At 42.2% G+C, this 14,742-nt stretch overlaps 1 protein-coding gene across 4 annotated transcripts in view; it reads right to left on the bottom strand.

The window, feature by feature from the left end:
* The window catches only part of wdfy4 (WDFY family member 4), a 38,107-nt gene that overhangs the window by 20,989 nt on the left and 2,376 nt on the right, over positions 1 to 14,742 (bottom strand). The window contains exons 3-34 of one of the 4 annotated variants that reach the window (XM_085800175.1): positions 13,544 to 13,655; positions 12,676 to 12,800; positions 12,154 to 12,282; positions 11,866 to 12,055; positions 11,149 to 11,338; positions 10,794 to 10,954; positions 9,372 to 9,604; positions 9,134 to 9,273; positions 8,633 to 8,763; positions 8,279 to 8,380; positions 8,008 to 8,198; positions 6,334 to 7,061; positions 6,116 to 6,209; positions 5,777 to 5,991; positions 5,575 to 5,630; positions 5,205 to 5,433; positions 4,913 to 4,989; positions 4,601 to 4,819; positions 4,229 to 4,407; positions 3,862 to 4,093; positions 3,198 to 3,349; positions 3,006 to 3,117; positions 2,731 to 2,921; positions 2,461 to 2,613; positions 2,260 to 2,333; positions 1,752 to 1,913; positions 1,563 to 1,657; positions 1,376 to 1,472; positions 1,076 to 1,278; positions 493 to 659; positions 290 to 409; positions 15 to 194 (exon numbers count right to left, since the gene is read on the bottom strand). In XM_085800175.1, the coding sequence (XP_085656301.1) occupies positions 15 to 194; positions 290 to 409; positions 493 to 659; positions 1,076 to 1,278; positions 1,376 to 1,472; positions 1,563 to 1,657; positions 1,752 to 1,913; positions 2,260 to 2,333; positions 2,461 to 2,613; positions 2,731 to 2,921; positions 3,006 to 3,117; positions 3,198 to 3,349; positions 3,862 to 4,093; positions 4,229 to 4,407; positions 4,601 to 4,819; positions 4,913 to 4,989; positions 5,205 to 5,433; positions 5,575 to 5,630; positions 5,777 to 5,991; positions 6,116 to 6,209; positions 6,334 to 7,061; positions 8,008 to 8,198; positions 8,279 to 8,380; positions 8,633 to 8,763; positions 9,134 to 9,273; positions 9,372 to 9,604; positions 10,794 to 10,954; positions 11,149 to 11,338; positions 11,866 to 12,055; positions 12,154 to 12,282; positions 12,676 to 12,800; positions 13,544 to 13,655 (5,439 nt within the window). Of the gene's footprint in view, positions 1 to 14; positions 195 to 289; positions 410 to 492; positions 660 to 1,075; positions 1,279 to 1,375; positions 1,473 to 1,562; positions 1,658 to 1,751; positions 1,914 to 2,259; positions 2,334 to 2,460; positions 2,614 to 2,730; positions 2,922 to 3,005; positions 3,118 to 3,197; positions 3,350 to 3,861; positions 4,094 to 4,228; positions 4,408 to 4,600; positions 4,820 to 4,912; positions 4,990 to 5,204; positions 5,472 to 5,570; positions 5,631 to 5,776; positions 5,992 to 6,115; positions 6,210 to 6,333; positions 7,062 to 8,007; positions 8,199 to 8,278; positions 8,381 to 8,632; positions 8,764 to 9,133; positions 9,274 to 9,371; positions 9,605 to 10,793; positions 10,955 to 11,148; positions 11,339 to 11,865; positions 12,056 to 12,153; positions 12,283 to 12,675; positions 12,801 to 13,543; positions 13,656 to 14,742 lie in introns of all 4 variants that reach the window. The other 3 variants (XM_085800176.1, XM_085800177.1, XM_085800178.1) reach the window with 3 other exon arrangements.

Here is a 14,742-nt window from a genome sequence, read left to right as displayed (position 1 = left end):
ACGAACAGACAAACCTCTGACCCGTCCAGAGGGTAGATGACTACAGCGAGTGCATGCAGGAACTCTGGAGATGCCCACAGTGGGTCTCTTGGCCGGAGGTTATGAAGAAGGCAAAAGAACTGCATCACACTTGCTGGGAGCTGCCACTCCCATGATGCATCTGTGCCTGACATGTGCTTCATTGGAGGAACAGACTATTAAAAACACACACAAAAAAATAAATGCATTTCACGTTGTGAGGTTGTGTGAAAAATACTGAGAAGACACAAGCTTATTATTACATTATTACCTGAGTAATGATGACTTTGACTAATTCCAGCAGTATTGTAGCAGCCTCAACACAGAGCTGCTGAGCTGGACTGCTTGCTTGGCTGTCAATCAGTGACTGTAGGGTATCATCCAAATGCACCTGTAGATGACGCACAATGTGAGAATTATGTCTGGGATTATTCAGATGATGATTTGTAAAAATTAAAAAAAAAAATTACCCACCTTCCCCTGTGTAGTGTGGCTGATTGTTTTCCCCAGCAGCAGAGCAGCCAGGGCCTCGTACACCTGAGGCAGGTGAGGGTGTTTGATCAGCAGCTCCTGCAGAACATCAAAGCCTCGACATGTGGTGGTGAGACACTCATAAGACCAAGAATGGGCTCGAAGGTTGTCTGGTGACAAGGCAAGAAAATAATGAAAGAAGTTTATGATGGTTGAGGTGCACAAAGGCATTTGTTTAAAACACTATCAAAATATAGTGCTGATGTGAAAAAATACACTATAATGTTATTGTTTTTCACCAATCTGCTTCCTTAAATTCTAATGCATTAACTGTTGGTACATGAATTGCATCCTTCAATACTATATAAGAAAAAATAGTAATAGTAAATAGTAATATTAGTATATACTGTATAAAATGTAGTATTTAATTACAATTAATCACAGTAGTATTGTAATTAATCAAGTTTTTTATCGTTTGACAGCCCTAAGTATAATTCATGATATTATAATTTGATTTCACTGAAATGGGTTAAAATGACAACTCTGAATTATTTCTCTGCTCCATTATGAGAAATTATTATTTTACCCATGACGCCAACAGGCTCCTCCAAGCCTTCAATAAGTGTTCCTGGGAGCACCCCGTCCCTGAAGCTGCTCTGTTGGTCTTGGCTGGACAGAAAGTGCGTGAGCAGGACCAGACTCAGTTTCAAAGTAGAGGAGTGAAGGTGGGGCTGAAGGAAGAGCAGGAACCAATCACTGCCCAGGGAATCAAACACTGTCTTCTGCTGACTAGAGGGGAATAAGGACACGACAGGCTAACTCAGTTTATGTTGCTGCCATGACATTATACTGGGCAAATAAGCAAACAGTAACAGATGCTACTCACTCTTTGATTAGGAGACTCTCTGAGTTGAAGATTTCACAAAGCACCTGCAGCAGCTGGTTGCGGATGCAGATGAGACTGGCTGGATCAGAACTCTGAGCTGCAGCACAGGAGTGATAAACTTGTGTCATCCATGAGCCATGTAAAGCACTATGCAACTTGTGATTTTACTGTATGTTATATGTTTTACCTGCTGCGTCCAATGAAAGATCACTGTCAGACAGCTCCTTGCCTTCAGTCTTATCATTAAGAGGAGGGAGTGTGTAGACAAGAAAGAGTCCGAGTCTAAATAAATAAAAAGGACAAACTTTACATACAAGGTTATTCATAAAAACATAACTGATGCCAGGAGCACACAGGGTGTATTCTTAAACTGTACCTGCTCATGTCCAGAGAGGTGAAGTGAGTTTTTAGGAGGGATGTGATGACACAGGTGATGATCTTAACCTTACGAAGGGTCACGGCAGGACCGGACAGCTCGAATAGCAGCTTTGGTAGCAGACCTACAGTGTGCATGACCGCTGCATTCCTGCTGTCACTACTGAGGACACACAGAGAAAAACAGACAGAGCACCGATATCAATCTGTTCCCACAGACAGATAATCTAATACAGCAACCCATGCACATGTTCAGTCATGCTCTTCTCTTCAGCCTCTGTGACTGATTCTGTTCAACATTCCCCCGACTATTTCTGTTGCACATTTCTGTGATATTGATGACAGGCCACTGCAGATGTTGACAGAACAGCCGATAGAGTTCGTCGTCAATCCTGAACAAGAGCCCCTTTATTGTGTTACATAACCTGTTGGTCATGTAAGTTAATAATAAATCAGATTAAAGCTACAACGTGGTGGAGTGTTCGCACACTGATAGCTGAGGAAATTACCTTGAGGATTTCAAGATTTCAGCGATGTGGTTCAGAACTGAAAGGTCCAGATTATCTGATGTGTTCTGCCACACCTGAAAACAGTGAATACAACAGGTATAATTGACAACAATTAGCTTCTAGATGCAATTAAAAAAAATATCATTTTTATATATGTAAAAGTCCCTTTCTCTACATTCATTCAACTTTTTGGACTCTCACCTCCAGGTCACACATCAGAGCTTGGAAAGCAGGTATGTTCTGTAGGTAACCAGACCCAGAGCTCAGCTCCACTGAACTTGAGAGATGCAGAACCAGCTGAAGGGTTCTGTGGGTGACCAGATTTTTCTTCATCTTCAACAGGAAAGCTAGCAGCTACAGGGAAAGTGAATTCAGTTCAAGAACCGGTCACAATATTAAATAAAAGCTTTTGAAATGTCTTTATACATAATGAGCTGCCGCGCCAATGATTTTAAATATGATCTGACAGACCTTGTATCCGTTAATGCGGCTCATTTCCTGCTGCATGGCAGAGTTGGTCTCCAGCACAGAAAGAAGAACTTTAAGTGCTGCATACAGAGAGTTGTCATCTGGAGCCATAGCAGCTAAACTGAGAACAACAGCAGGTCCACCAACATACAGGAAACCATTGGATGCACTGTTTGGAGTGAATGTACGCACACCTAAAGGGGAGACGCTGTGAGTTTAGCAAATGTATACTGTATACAAGAATTGAATCAACTTTTTCAAATGAATGCGTTATTTACCAAAATGGCCAATCAGCGCTGCTCCTATGGTGCGAGCTGTACCACTCAGGTGCTGGCTGATGTTTCGCGCAAGGAACACCGGGGTGGATTGATCCCGAGATGTTATCCCCATCTGTAATTAGAAACAATGATTGTCACTCTGCATAAAAACAACAAACACATGCGTGGGCGCCAATTGCAACATTACTGTACCTCTTTAGCAATTAGTCTGCAGTCCACCTCATTGTAATCCTCTCTGATCTGCACAACCGTTGTTAATGTAGAAATCGCTGGGTTGATGCCAAATGAGATCCTTTCCTCAGGAACCAACCTGGGAGGGAGAGGCTCAGCATCTGGATTATGGCCTGGACACAAACAGTTGTGAGAACACAGCCAGTGAACTAGAATTACAATATAAATATATATTTTAAAAAAAAGGGTTTAACAAGGTGTGGTGTGGTACAACAGATGTAATTAATTTGAAAATATCAATCAATATGTTCATATGACCCATAAGTTGCTTAAGTATTAAGCTGTTTGAGTTGTTCTGTGTCAGTGTATACTGTGTAACGAAGCACATTATCTGTTCTGCAGAGAAAAACAATCATGCATGTGATGAGCACCATGACAACATCATTTCCTGCATGCCATTGCATGGATTAAAGAAAAAAATAAAGATCTCTGATCAAAACTACATTCATAAATAATCTAAAAATAAATGTTATCTTTATCTATGGTCACTTGTTACCAAAAAAAAATAAAAAATTTAGATTCAATTTGTGTTGTTGGCTTTTATCCAGGGAGGCTTACTGAAGGTTGGCTAGAATACATTCTGTCGTAATCCTGGGAAATTCCTGCACAAGACCTTGTGACTCACCTATGTTGAGCAGAGCCTGGAAGTTGCCTTGGTATGCAGTTCCTTGTGCGTATATGACACCCACGGCCTCAGGGCTCAGAGCCTCTTCAAACAGGTAACAAGGGCCGACTCGCCACACCAGAGCAGCGTGCTGCTTCCAGAGAGCTGGCGTTCCTATCAGTCCATACACGTCAATCAAAGCTGTGGGGTCCATGGAAACATACTGACCGGGGAATGGCTGAATGTACTTCATCTAAGAGAAAATGCACAGGCACAGGCATTATTTCTTTATGATAATAATGTCTATGATACATTCGTATGAATATACACAGTGAATGGCACATTCAAACTGAAATTAGTTTAAAGGGTCGCTCTCCTCTTGTCATACCTTTCCTGTCCCCAGTGCCTTGCCGTTGAAGTAAGCTGAGGTCAGACAGCTCTTCTTAACGTCCTTGGCCATCACCACAGCCAGATGGTGCCACTGACCTGGGACCAGCATGCTGGAGCAGCGGAGCCTCAGCGATGTAGGCAGAGAAGTGGGAGTGGAAACTTCTGGCTCCATCATATCTGTTAAGAGACACGAAGAAAGATACTAAGTCAATCAGTATCCATTATAAACTAATCATGTAACTACTGTGCAGGGCCCACTTTTACAACAGCTGATAAGAAGTGGCTGACGGTTGATAAGACGAGCTAGAAAGCTAATTTCTTGACAGTCAATAAAGGCAGCAAATGCTGACCAAACTGTTATCGCTCTTACCCAGGTATGCTAATGCCTCCTCCTCTGTGGAGATGACCAGACAGCCATCATAGGCTGAGAAGGAGATTGACAGACAGATGTACTGTTGTTCAGTCCGGGACATGTGACGCACCACTGACAACAGACGTATTGGGTGAGAGTCACAGGCTGAACTGAACCTGTTGATCTGGAACCAGCAGGAAAATGAGAGACCAGCTGCAGGGGGAAACCCTCGGCAGTCTAAAATATGAAAGTGAAAGGGAGACGATTAGACATTTTGTTAAAATTTACTAACATATGTGTGAGTATCAAAAACCTAGACTCATCCCCCACCTTTTCCAGTTCCACCTGTCGAGATTGAGTCAGCAGTCACTCCTTTCACTGTAGCCAGAGAGGGCAGGAACAGGCAGCTGCAAAGCATATGTCCAAGTCAAGAAACAAGTAAATAAATGTTGTTCTTACATTACATTTACACGAATACTTTGTCTTTTTCATTCTTACATGTATCCGATTTTATAAATTCTTTTCTATTGCATGGTCCTACGACAAAACATTTGATCAAATCATCTGGTCACTTCTCTGCAGGACTGCGTTAAAACAGAAACCCAGTAAAAGACGTACTCACCCATATCCACTCTCACTCATGTCAAATTCTACAAAAGCAGGCGAGGACGAGACTCGGTGTGGTCTGAAGGTGCGCGGTGATGTCATGGACACCAGGCTGATGATCTGATGGACAGGAACTGCTGAGCCAACAGGGGCTTCCCTTTGAGCTGCGGATTTTAACAAGCTGAATGCCCTCTTCAGTTTCCTCGCTTTAGGTCGTGATGAGTTATCTGCCTTTGTACTGTGACCTGGGTTTAGATAATACAACCAAAACTGAATATGTGATCTGCTTTGTTTAGGGTATGAAAGACAAATATAAACCAAACAATTCAGTAATAGCATGCAAGAAACAACATAAAAATATTTCACAAAACAAATAGTGTACATACGTGTTGCTGCTCTGCCTGCCAAACACATGAGAGGGTCTCCTAAACACAGAAACTTTCTGACAGCGAGAAATAAAGCAAATCAAACACTGTATCTCCTTTGCACAAATACTGAGAAAAGATTATAAAAGGCAAAATGTTTCTTCATCCCCCTTGCACTAAAAAAGTGCATGTGTCTGAACCACAGATACTGAAAGTGTCTCACCTGAAGTCTGAATGTGTGATGGCCTGAGAGGAGAGCTTTTCCACGATCCGTGTAACTGGTAGATGTAATGGGTGGTTTGGAACTAGCAACATGCTCTGACAGTGGGTCAGGAGTGTGGAGACCAGGCCCGCTTCACACAGTATCTGCCGGTTGCGCTCAGGTTTGACCATGGCCTGGATATGGTGCACCAGCGAGAACTGGACCTCCAAAGAGAGCTGGGAGAGATTGAAAAAAATGTTTCATACTGGAGTCTTATCATGTATGGTGTGTTAAATTATTAAAATCTATTAAATAGTATATGCCATTGGGGACCCTAAAATGTTCAGCCTATAAAGGTACCTGAGGGTCCTTGGGAGTAAAGACTGCTGGAAGGAGGGTCATTATAACTCGGGTGGCTCCTGGATGAAGAATAACATGATCGCAGGTGAACCTACTGTGGAAAAAACACAAAACAAAACAAAAAAAGATCTCAACAATCTTAATTTGAATATCAAAAAAATATTGTACAGGAATATGGCTGAAACTTCAACAACCTCCAAATGGTTTCAAATATCCACCTGTACTGAGACTCTGTGCAGACTGTAGAAATACTGGATGCTGTGCCTCTGGATCTTCCCTGTATGTCACTTGACTGTGGGCTTGATCCCAAGTGGACAGGAGGGGACCCAGAATACACTCCTTCATGCCCCGATGGTCCATTTTGTTTCTCTTTATCTACGTCAGACACATCCTCAGGCTCTTGTCCCACAGTTAACTCCGGAGGAGAGTAGGCCCCGGTGGCAAACTGGTCAAGATAGGACAGCAGCCTTATACATGTCCCAAGAGAAACAGGCAGAATGGTCTGTGGTGTGGTGGAGGGAGAGGAGGGAGCTTCAGTGGCCTCTGCTAACTCAATAAACTGTTGGAAGCTCTTCCCAGGTGATGGACTGTCCATTGCAGTCTTGGGACAGGAGGCCTCCTTCTCGTTCCACCTCTCTTTCTCAAGGCCTTCATTGTGGAAGCAGCCCAGCTGGAGCAAAGCCTCTGCCAGCCTTTCATAAAATCCATCAGTCTCAAAATAGTGTGCATTAACAGGGTGAAGGTGCACAGCTAAGGCCAGGATGTGAAGACCAAGGAGCAGGAGGTCCAGCAGCGGTTGATGGCCCAAGGACTTCCACACTTCCCCCTGCGGAGGGTCGGACAAAGCTCCCTCCAAGTCGATCATCAGAGACAGCAGTCCAGTGAAGCCTCCTGCTCTCCTGAAGGCCTCCCAGCTGTTGGGGCTCTCTAGCACCTTCAGCACAGACTGAAATACAGCAGAGAGGAGCGAGATGTGGACAGCGGACATGTAGGATTACCAGATACAGTACATGTACTGTAACAAAGCAGATCCTGTTTACTGTACTTTAAACAGAATGTATTTTGATAGACACTAAGCTTGCCTCGATGTCTTGGTTTCTAAAAGCATCTCCCTAGTCAATTAAAACAATGTCATGAAAAATAGATGAAACATATAGATATATCATAAATCATTTCTGGTAACTAGTTTTTGGAGGTGAACAAAATTACATTAGGTTTATTCAATTTAAAGAGCTAATCCATCAGGTAGGTAATGTGTGAGACAGAACGCAGAGGGAAATGTGATTAACTGAAACTGGAGTAATCACAATGGCTCTCAACACTTGCCAACCCAGGTTGTACCCAATCTGATTGCCACTTGCTTTAACCATGTTAGCACAGAGCACGCGCAGGCACACACACACAGAGACAGAGACACACACACACACAGAGGCGCGGCCATGCCTGCATGCACAAACAAGTACTCTCAAACACTCACACACATTGAATGCACACAATATCTGCAAGTAAGTGCTCCTCTCTCTCCCATCTATAAAAACGGACACATACAGTAGGTGTGTAACTTAGTTAGGCTTAATCAGATCTCTGTCCCATTCACTGATCTGATAGAGGTTGCAATCTTCATAGTAGCACAGCACAAGGCTGCTGGCCTAATTGAATTGGTCCAGAGTTAACAGCTAAACCCGTTTTAGCAAATCAATCTGCATTTGTCCATAATGTAATCGGGGTCCCACATGCTAAGAAAATAAATTCACTAGCTTATTATGTTTTAAGTGCATTACAATTTGTTATGATTTGATGTAGAGTGGAGACTACATTCTCAATTCAGCTGAGATCACTGCATATCTACATCAGATGTGTGTATGCTGATGTCTGTGATGGTAGTACTGTACCTGCAAAAGGTCCCACTTCAATCCAAGCTCCTGCTGCGTTGAGGAGCACAGGGCTCCTATGGCTGTACTCATGAACTCCTCAGGGTTTATCTCAGCTAGCTGCTCCAAAATGCTCAAGGTGGGACCTCGATACTGATCCTCATCCAAGAAGATCTTTATGTAGGGAACCATGCCAAGGTCTCGCACTGAAACTGGAATACACACGGAATTAGCCCCATATACTGTATGTAGAGGAAAAAAAAAACTTTTTAACAAATTTGGATGTGTGTACCTGTGTTTTTTATTGAACGCAGAGTGAGGGAGGACACAACTTGAAGCATACAAGTTGTGAGCATTTTCTCACCGTCCTCCACACATTGTAGTTCCAGGGGATCTGAACAGCACAAGTACTTAAGATGCAAATTACATAGTACACACACAAGGTAAAGAGCAGTGTGAAAGGTGAAACTGGGCTGCAAGCCAAGCACAAAAGTTCACACACATTTAATGTACAGTTGTACCAGGTTTGTTGCTTAAGCTCACTGTAATGACATGTTGTTTTGCAATTAACCAGTCTGTCTGTTCTTGTGAGTTGTAAAATCATGATTACATCAGAAAATGAACAAATAAATATGTTGGTTCATACTTGTTTCTGTGGAAGAAACAACTCCAGCTTTCCTGAGGATCTTAGCTCTCCTCCGCAGTTCTCCGAGCAGCAGCTCCAGAAGACCCCAGTCACTCAACACTTCAGCCAGCAAACCACTATGCACCGTCATCCTGTGGTGAGCAGGAGACAGATCTTATTCAGCATATATCAAGGAAGATGTGAGTATAAACAAAGCACTGCAGATCCCAATTGTGGTGTTGGTTACTAATTACCGCCACTAAGGAGGAAGTCTGTTTGTTTGCACCACAGTCAGTAGTTGGAGAAGGGATGATGCAACTCAGTAAACATTCTAGTTTAAAGAGAAATATGTTGTTGTATTGATACCGAAAACTGATAACTTCATCCTGCACTGGGAGAGTGTTAAGTATTATGAGTGAAAGCTGAAAGGATAACAACAAACTCTGACTGGAGATACCTTTAGGAGAAAGCACACAGTACTATGAACAGCTCTGAGTAAGTTTAGCAACCAGTGCTGCTCACCTGTGAAAACACTTAAGAGCGACCACTCCAAACTCTCTCCCCGCCAACCCTCCAGCCAGTGTACCAGCCCAGATTTGCTTCAGCACAGACAGCACTGCACGCAAGGTCTCATGAGGGATGTAGTTCAACTTAAATACTACCTGTAGGAAGAAACCAGGATTTAATACAACGCCATAGGCACATTTTGTCAAAGAAAAAACAAGCACAGAGAGTGTATTGTCAACAATAGAAGTCGTACCATCTCTAGCAGTGAAAAGAACAGTTTTTGGACAGGTGCTGGTTTACGCCACACACAGGCAGCAACCTGAGTCACTGACTGTACCGTCCACTCCAATAGGAAGAAATTGGCTTCATCCCTCTCCCATATAGTCTGCAGGGTTCGAAGAAGCTTGCAGCACAATAGGGAATCCTGGGAACGCAGCAAAGAGGCCTGCAGCAGGTGGAAGGCCTGCAGGTTCTTTACTGCTAAGCCTGGAGACAGAGGGCAAAATCTTAACTTGTTAAAGGAGATTTGGGCGCTTTAAAATGGGTCAGCATGAATAAAACACAGTCTGCATATTTGTTTTTCCCAACTTTTTGAAGCACAAGAGAACATATACTGGTACTAGTCTGTCACGGACAGTCCAACAAACCAATATCAGCCTGAGGTCAATTTAGCTAAAAGATGTTTTGAATGTAATGCTCGATTCATCTGATTTTACTCTGGCAAGGTCAGTCAGTCAATTTCATAGAAAAAGGAAACCCAATAAATCACAAACCACCTTTAACACACAGCACATGCTGAATCCAAGAAGCCAATTGAGTTATAAATACATAGACAGATTGAACAAACAACATAACACGCGTGGAAGCAAAAGAAAAGCAGCATAATTTGCCCTGATAGGGTTTGTTTGGTGTACTGTCAAAATATTTAGAGAAGGTCTTAGATTTGGGCCGCCAAATTGTGCTTTTGTTTGTTGTGAATAAAATATATACCTGGTTAGTAATAGGATTCATTTTCACATTTAATCAAAATTGCATCAGAATCAAATCAGATCAACACAAAGCAGTCCCTGAACCCTCCACTGGAAAGAGATCTACTTCTCAACGTGACAGATGTATCCCGATCGTGTGTCTGTGTGTATGTTTGGATGTGTGTGTTTATTCTGGACACTCCGTTTATGAGTGCTGGATGGAGGTGTGTGTGTGCATCAATGATAGATGGCTGTTTGCTGTAGGCCAGCGTTGAAAAGATGTGGGGCATCCTAACAGAGTTAGAGGGGAAGACTCCACTTCATCATCCCAGACATAATCACCTCAGCTTCGCGTTAACCTGAGGGGTGTTGTGCACTGCAGTGGGGTAGCAGTGGGGGAGTAGAGAGCCGGGGTATATGGTGAATCAGGGAAAGGGGAAAGTGGGTGGTGCAATTTGGGTGGGTTATATTAGGGCAAGTGCAAAGGAGGGATGAACTGTGTGGTCATTTGGGGGCCAACCCCCCTCTCTCTCTATGCCTTTGCTGAGCTATGCAAGTGATAATAATTAGATAGTTTGGAGTTTGCATTTTGAGAGGATTGTTCAGAGTTTATCCTCATGGTACAATCAGCCATTAGAGTTAATTAGGGGGTGGCACCCAGAGAATAACAACACAGAACTTCTGTCGACTTGATTTACTTGACCTACCTTTGGTGAGCGGTGGATCAAACTTAAAGCTTGGAGGCTGGGGGTTGGTCACACAAAGAGCCACTTTCAGTTCAGTTTTTCCAAGCAGAGTGAAAGACGCAACGAGAGCCAGCAGCTCCTCCACAGGCTGAAACTGATCCACGGACACACCTTCCTCACAGCTAAAGACCAAACGATGATGCAAGACAAAAAAAGATACAGTTCAATCAGTAGCAGAGAGAAATACAGATTTCTCAATACTGACTCTCAGAGCAGAACATGACACACATGAATTATTGCACTATTTGAAGGAGCTATATATTGATGGGTTTTCATTTACTTATTTACAAAAAATCCTGGAATCATTTTATCTCACCGTTTTAAGATGTTCTCAAGGGCCTGGTAGCCATTGTTGGTGTCAAACTCAATGAAGAGGGCTGCATTGAGGGAATAGGTATCTCTAATGAAGCTGAAGACTGCCACGGCCACCTCAGCTAGCAGCGGTCCCGAGACATCAGTACTGATATGCAGCAGGTTCTGGATGCAGATACGCACACAATTCTTCCCTAGTGCAGAAAAGGCAGTATTCTTGTTAAGCAAAGTCCTAATTGCTCAGAACATAGTTAATAAACAAGAGTTCAAGAAATGACTGCCAAAGGACAATGATATCTGTTTGATATGAATTTCAGGGCCTAATAATAGCCTATAGTAATTTGCAGTTTTGCAAAATGTCCTGCTGGAAAATGCTAATGTCCAAAACAAATCAAAGTAAACCTTTTTAAAAGAATATTTAGTGAAACATCAATGCTGATGGACACATCATGTGAAACATAGACGCACGCAGTGTGTCTCTTGTCGGAATATGTGGTCATGTGTCACTGTATAATCAACTCATTACGGGAATAAAAATATCTCTCAGTACAAATCACTTCCCTAACAAAATCTAATTATTCACTTTCCGTGCAGCCTGTTTTCCTGACTTGTGTTCAGGATTTGTCCTTATTTGTGTTCAGTGTCATGGGTGGAATAGAAATTAAGTGATTAGAAGATGAGCTGATATCTTACTTGACCCTCTAGTTTTGAGTTACCTCACCTAGCAAGCTGGGGACAGTGTTGCTTGTTGCTGCAGCGGAGACTGCCTTGAGGACACGGGAGGCCTGGTGCCTCCAGGAGGAGCTAGTCTGATCCCACAGTGACGTGAGGCCAATGATAAGACATTGCAGCTCCTGAGTCTCTACCAGTCTCTCCACGTTGACTGGCTGCCTACAGAGCTGGAGGAGAACCTGGAAACAGAAGCAGCACAGCAAGTAGGTAGAAAGTGTATGATGCAGAATGATAAGAGTAAGAAAAAAAGTAAAATGTGACTTGTGATTCAACTGACTTGTGTTAGTGTCTCCTGAAAGGTCTCCTCTGTAGCTGTGTTCTCCTTTTTAGCTGGAAGGCAGACTAGCAGGTACAGACATTTTACCAAAGCAGCAGGAAGCCCTGGGTTTACACAGGATAATATATCCTACGAACACACACACACAAAAAAAGATCAAAAACCATTTTCACACATAATCTAAAAACACCAAAGACCTAAATGAGGAAATTTTAAAGCAGTTCAGAAAAAAGAAGTTCAGAAAAGAGTCTTTATTTTTTTTCAAGGTATTTATATACTAATAACAGCCCATGTTGTTGGTTTTGGGAACTGATGCTTTCTGATGGTGAGAACTTGTGTGTGGATATGATATACTATATCAAGGACTTCACATAAATGAGGGTCATTAACCCATAAATACTTCTGTCAACACAACTGCTTAAAAAATCAGTCAATGAAACCCCATTGATCAGCTGAAAGTGTAGCACTTTCTTACACTCAAAATCCACTTCATTTTAAAACCAACTGTTAATTATCACTCACTGAGCTGTCAGCTGTCAGCAGCAACAGAGACTTTAACAGCAGCCATCCTGAACTTTCTTCCACTTCAGATGTTGTGTAATCATCCAGTCTCTGGAAGAACCACACTACCTCTTCACGAGCCGCCTCTGAAAACACAAAGGACACAACATTTACTGAGCCATGACCCCAGAAGACTAAAGGCTGTAAACAAAGACAAAATGACAGCAAGACTGCTACAAGATACAGCTGTTTTTCTTCTCTATCTTCTGCGATATCCTTAAAATCTATATTTACAAGTCAGTCAAGCATACTGTAGTAATATTCAAATAGAAACCAACATGCATATCTAAAATAATGTGGTCAGTAATGTATTCTCATAAATGGTTTCATTTCTATTTTTGACAGGTGGATTTTTGGGCTACACACCAGTTGTCAAAAAGGTCAATCATCTAGAAAGGCTTGCTGAGCCTATATGATTATTTTTTGTTTGTGAGAGAGTTACGTAGTATGCTGCTAATACATGCTCCATTTACTGTAACACCATGTCAAACTTTCGCCCATAATGCAGCTGCATCAAAAAAACAGAAGTGTCTATTTCCCTAAAAGCTGAGTATCTTGTTGCATTCTCCAGAAAACCCCTATTGTACATAAACATCAAGATTAAATCGAGAAATAAACTGTATTTAAAGTGGTTCTACTTTTATAAACAGACTGTAGGTGCCTTGGCTTTCCATTTTTAACACAAGGAAACATTAAAAAATTTAGTGAGAAAAAAAAACACAGCACATTGGGAAAGGAGAAGCAGGTAGATGAGGTAGAAAGTCCCTATACCTGGAAATAACTGTGCTGTATGTGCTGCTATGACTGATGTGTGTGCATTCGTCAGTACCTGCAGGCCTCTCCGCCAGTCTGTTGTGGATGTTATGAATCACAGTATCAACAGTGAGAGCTGCAAGCCCCTTGATGTCCAAACCTTCAAGCTTGGCACCATCCTCACAAATCTGGGATCAGAGGGGAGATTGTTCAACAAAAACAGTAATTATAAAAAATACAAAGATTACAAAGTTTGCAACACGCAATAACAACACTATTCTGAAAGGTTTAACAACATACTGACAAATCTGGGTTATACTGAGGTGTACATGTGCACCCTATGTATATGATTAGGAGTATTAATTGATCATTTTAAATAAATGTGGAGAAATTAATACACTTGCAACTGACTGCAATGAAATGACACAAAAAAAATCCCTTTTTCCCAGATATGAGGCTTTCTGGATTTCATGCTGTATCTATATATTATGATATTCAGTGAAGCACCATTAACACATTATAGTTGTATCTCAAGTGCTTTTGCTAATGCGCTACACTATAAATAATAGAAGCCAGTGCGTACCATATGCTCTTTTCAGTTCCATAAGAGGATATCACATTTCACTGAGTATGCTATTCTTAAGTGAGGCCCTACGTTCTGGTCAAATCTCTGGTCATGAGGCTTATCCATACAACACACACACACACACAAACCAAAGAGCGATTACGTCTGCAGCTGTAAGCCTGATCAATGGTGTTACACACACACGTGCAGTCGTGCACACACACACACACACACACACACACACACACACACACACACACACACACACACACACACAGATCAGTAATGGAATTTTTCAGTGTGCACGGGGGTAAAAAGAGTTTCTTCACAACTGTGATGCAAGTGAGGCACTGAAAGTGAGAAATTCCACTTTTTTCAATAAATCAAAGTGCGGCCTGAAGCTATCGATGTGATGCTTTCATGTGACAATCCAGGAAACTATTGTTTTGCCAAGAAACCACAGAAGCATTCATTCAAAGGACAGTGCAGTAGTGGGATCAGCTGATGCCCAAACATCTGACTCCTGTTGTTTTAATTGTTCATTCAAGTAGTCTGGAACAGTGTTTTAGATCACAGTGGCCTGAGGCATCCATTTAACCTTTTCAAAGTAGGGTAATAATTAGAGCTTTGGCTGTACTTTAAATTCTCCTGCCATGATCCATTAATGATTCTCCAGTGGACAGCCTCTCTTTGTTGCGGATCAAAGAGTT

The sequence above is a fragment of the Trachurus japonicus genome, chromosome 15, assembly GCF_045865225.1.
Source record: "Trachurus japonicus isolate A0001 chromosome 15, Traja_1.0".
Lineage (NCBI taxonomy): Eukaryota > Metazoa > Chordata > Actinopteri > Carangiformes > Carangidae > Trachurus > Trachurus japonicus.
Note: the sequence above shows the minus strand (reverse complement) of the source record. Positions and strands in the feature narration are given on the sequence as shown.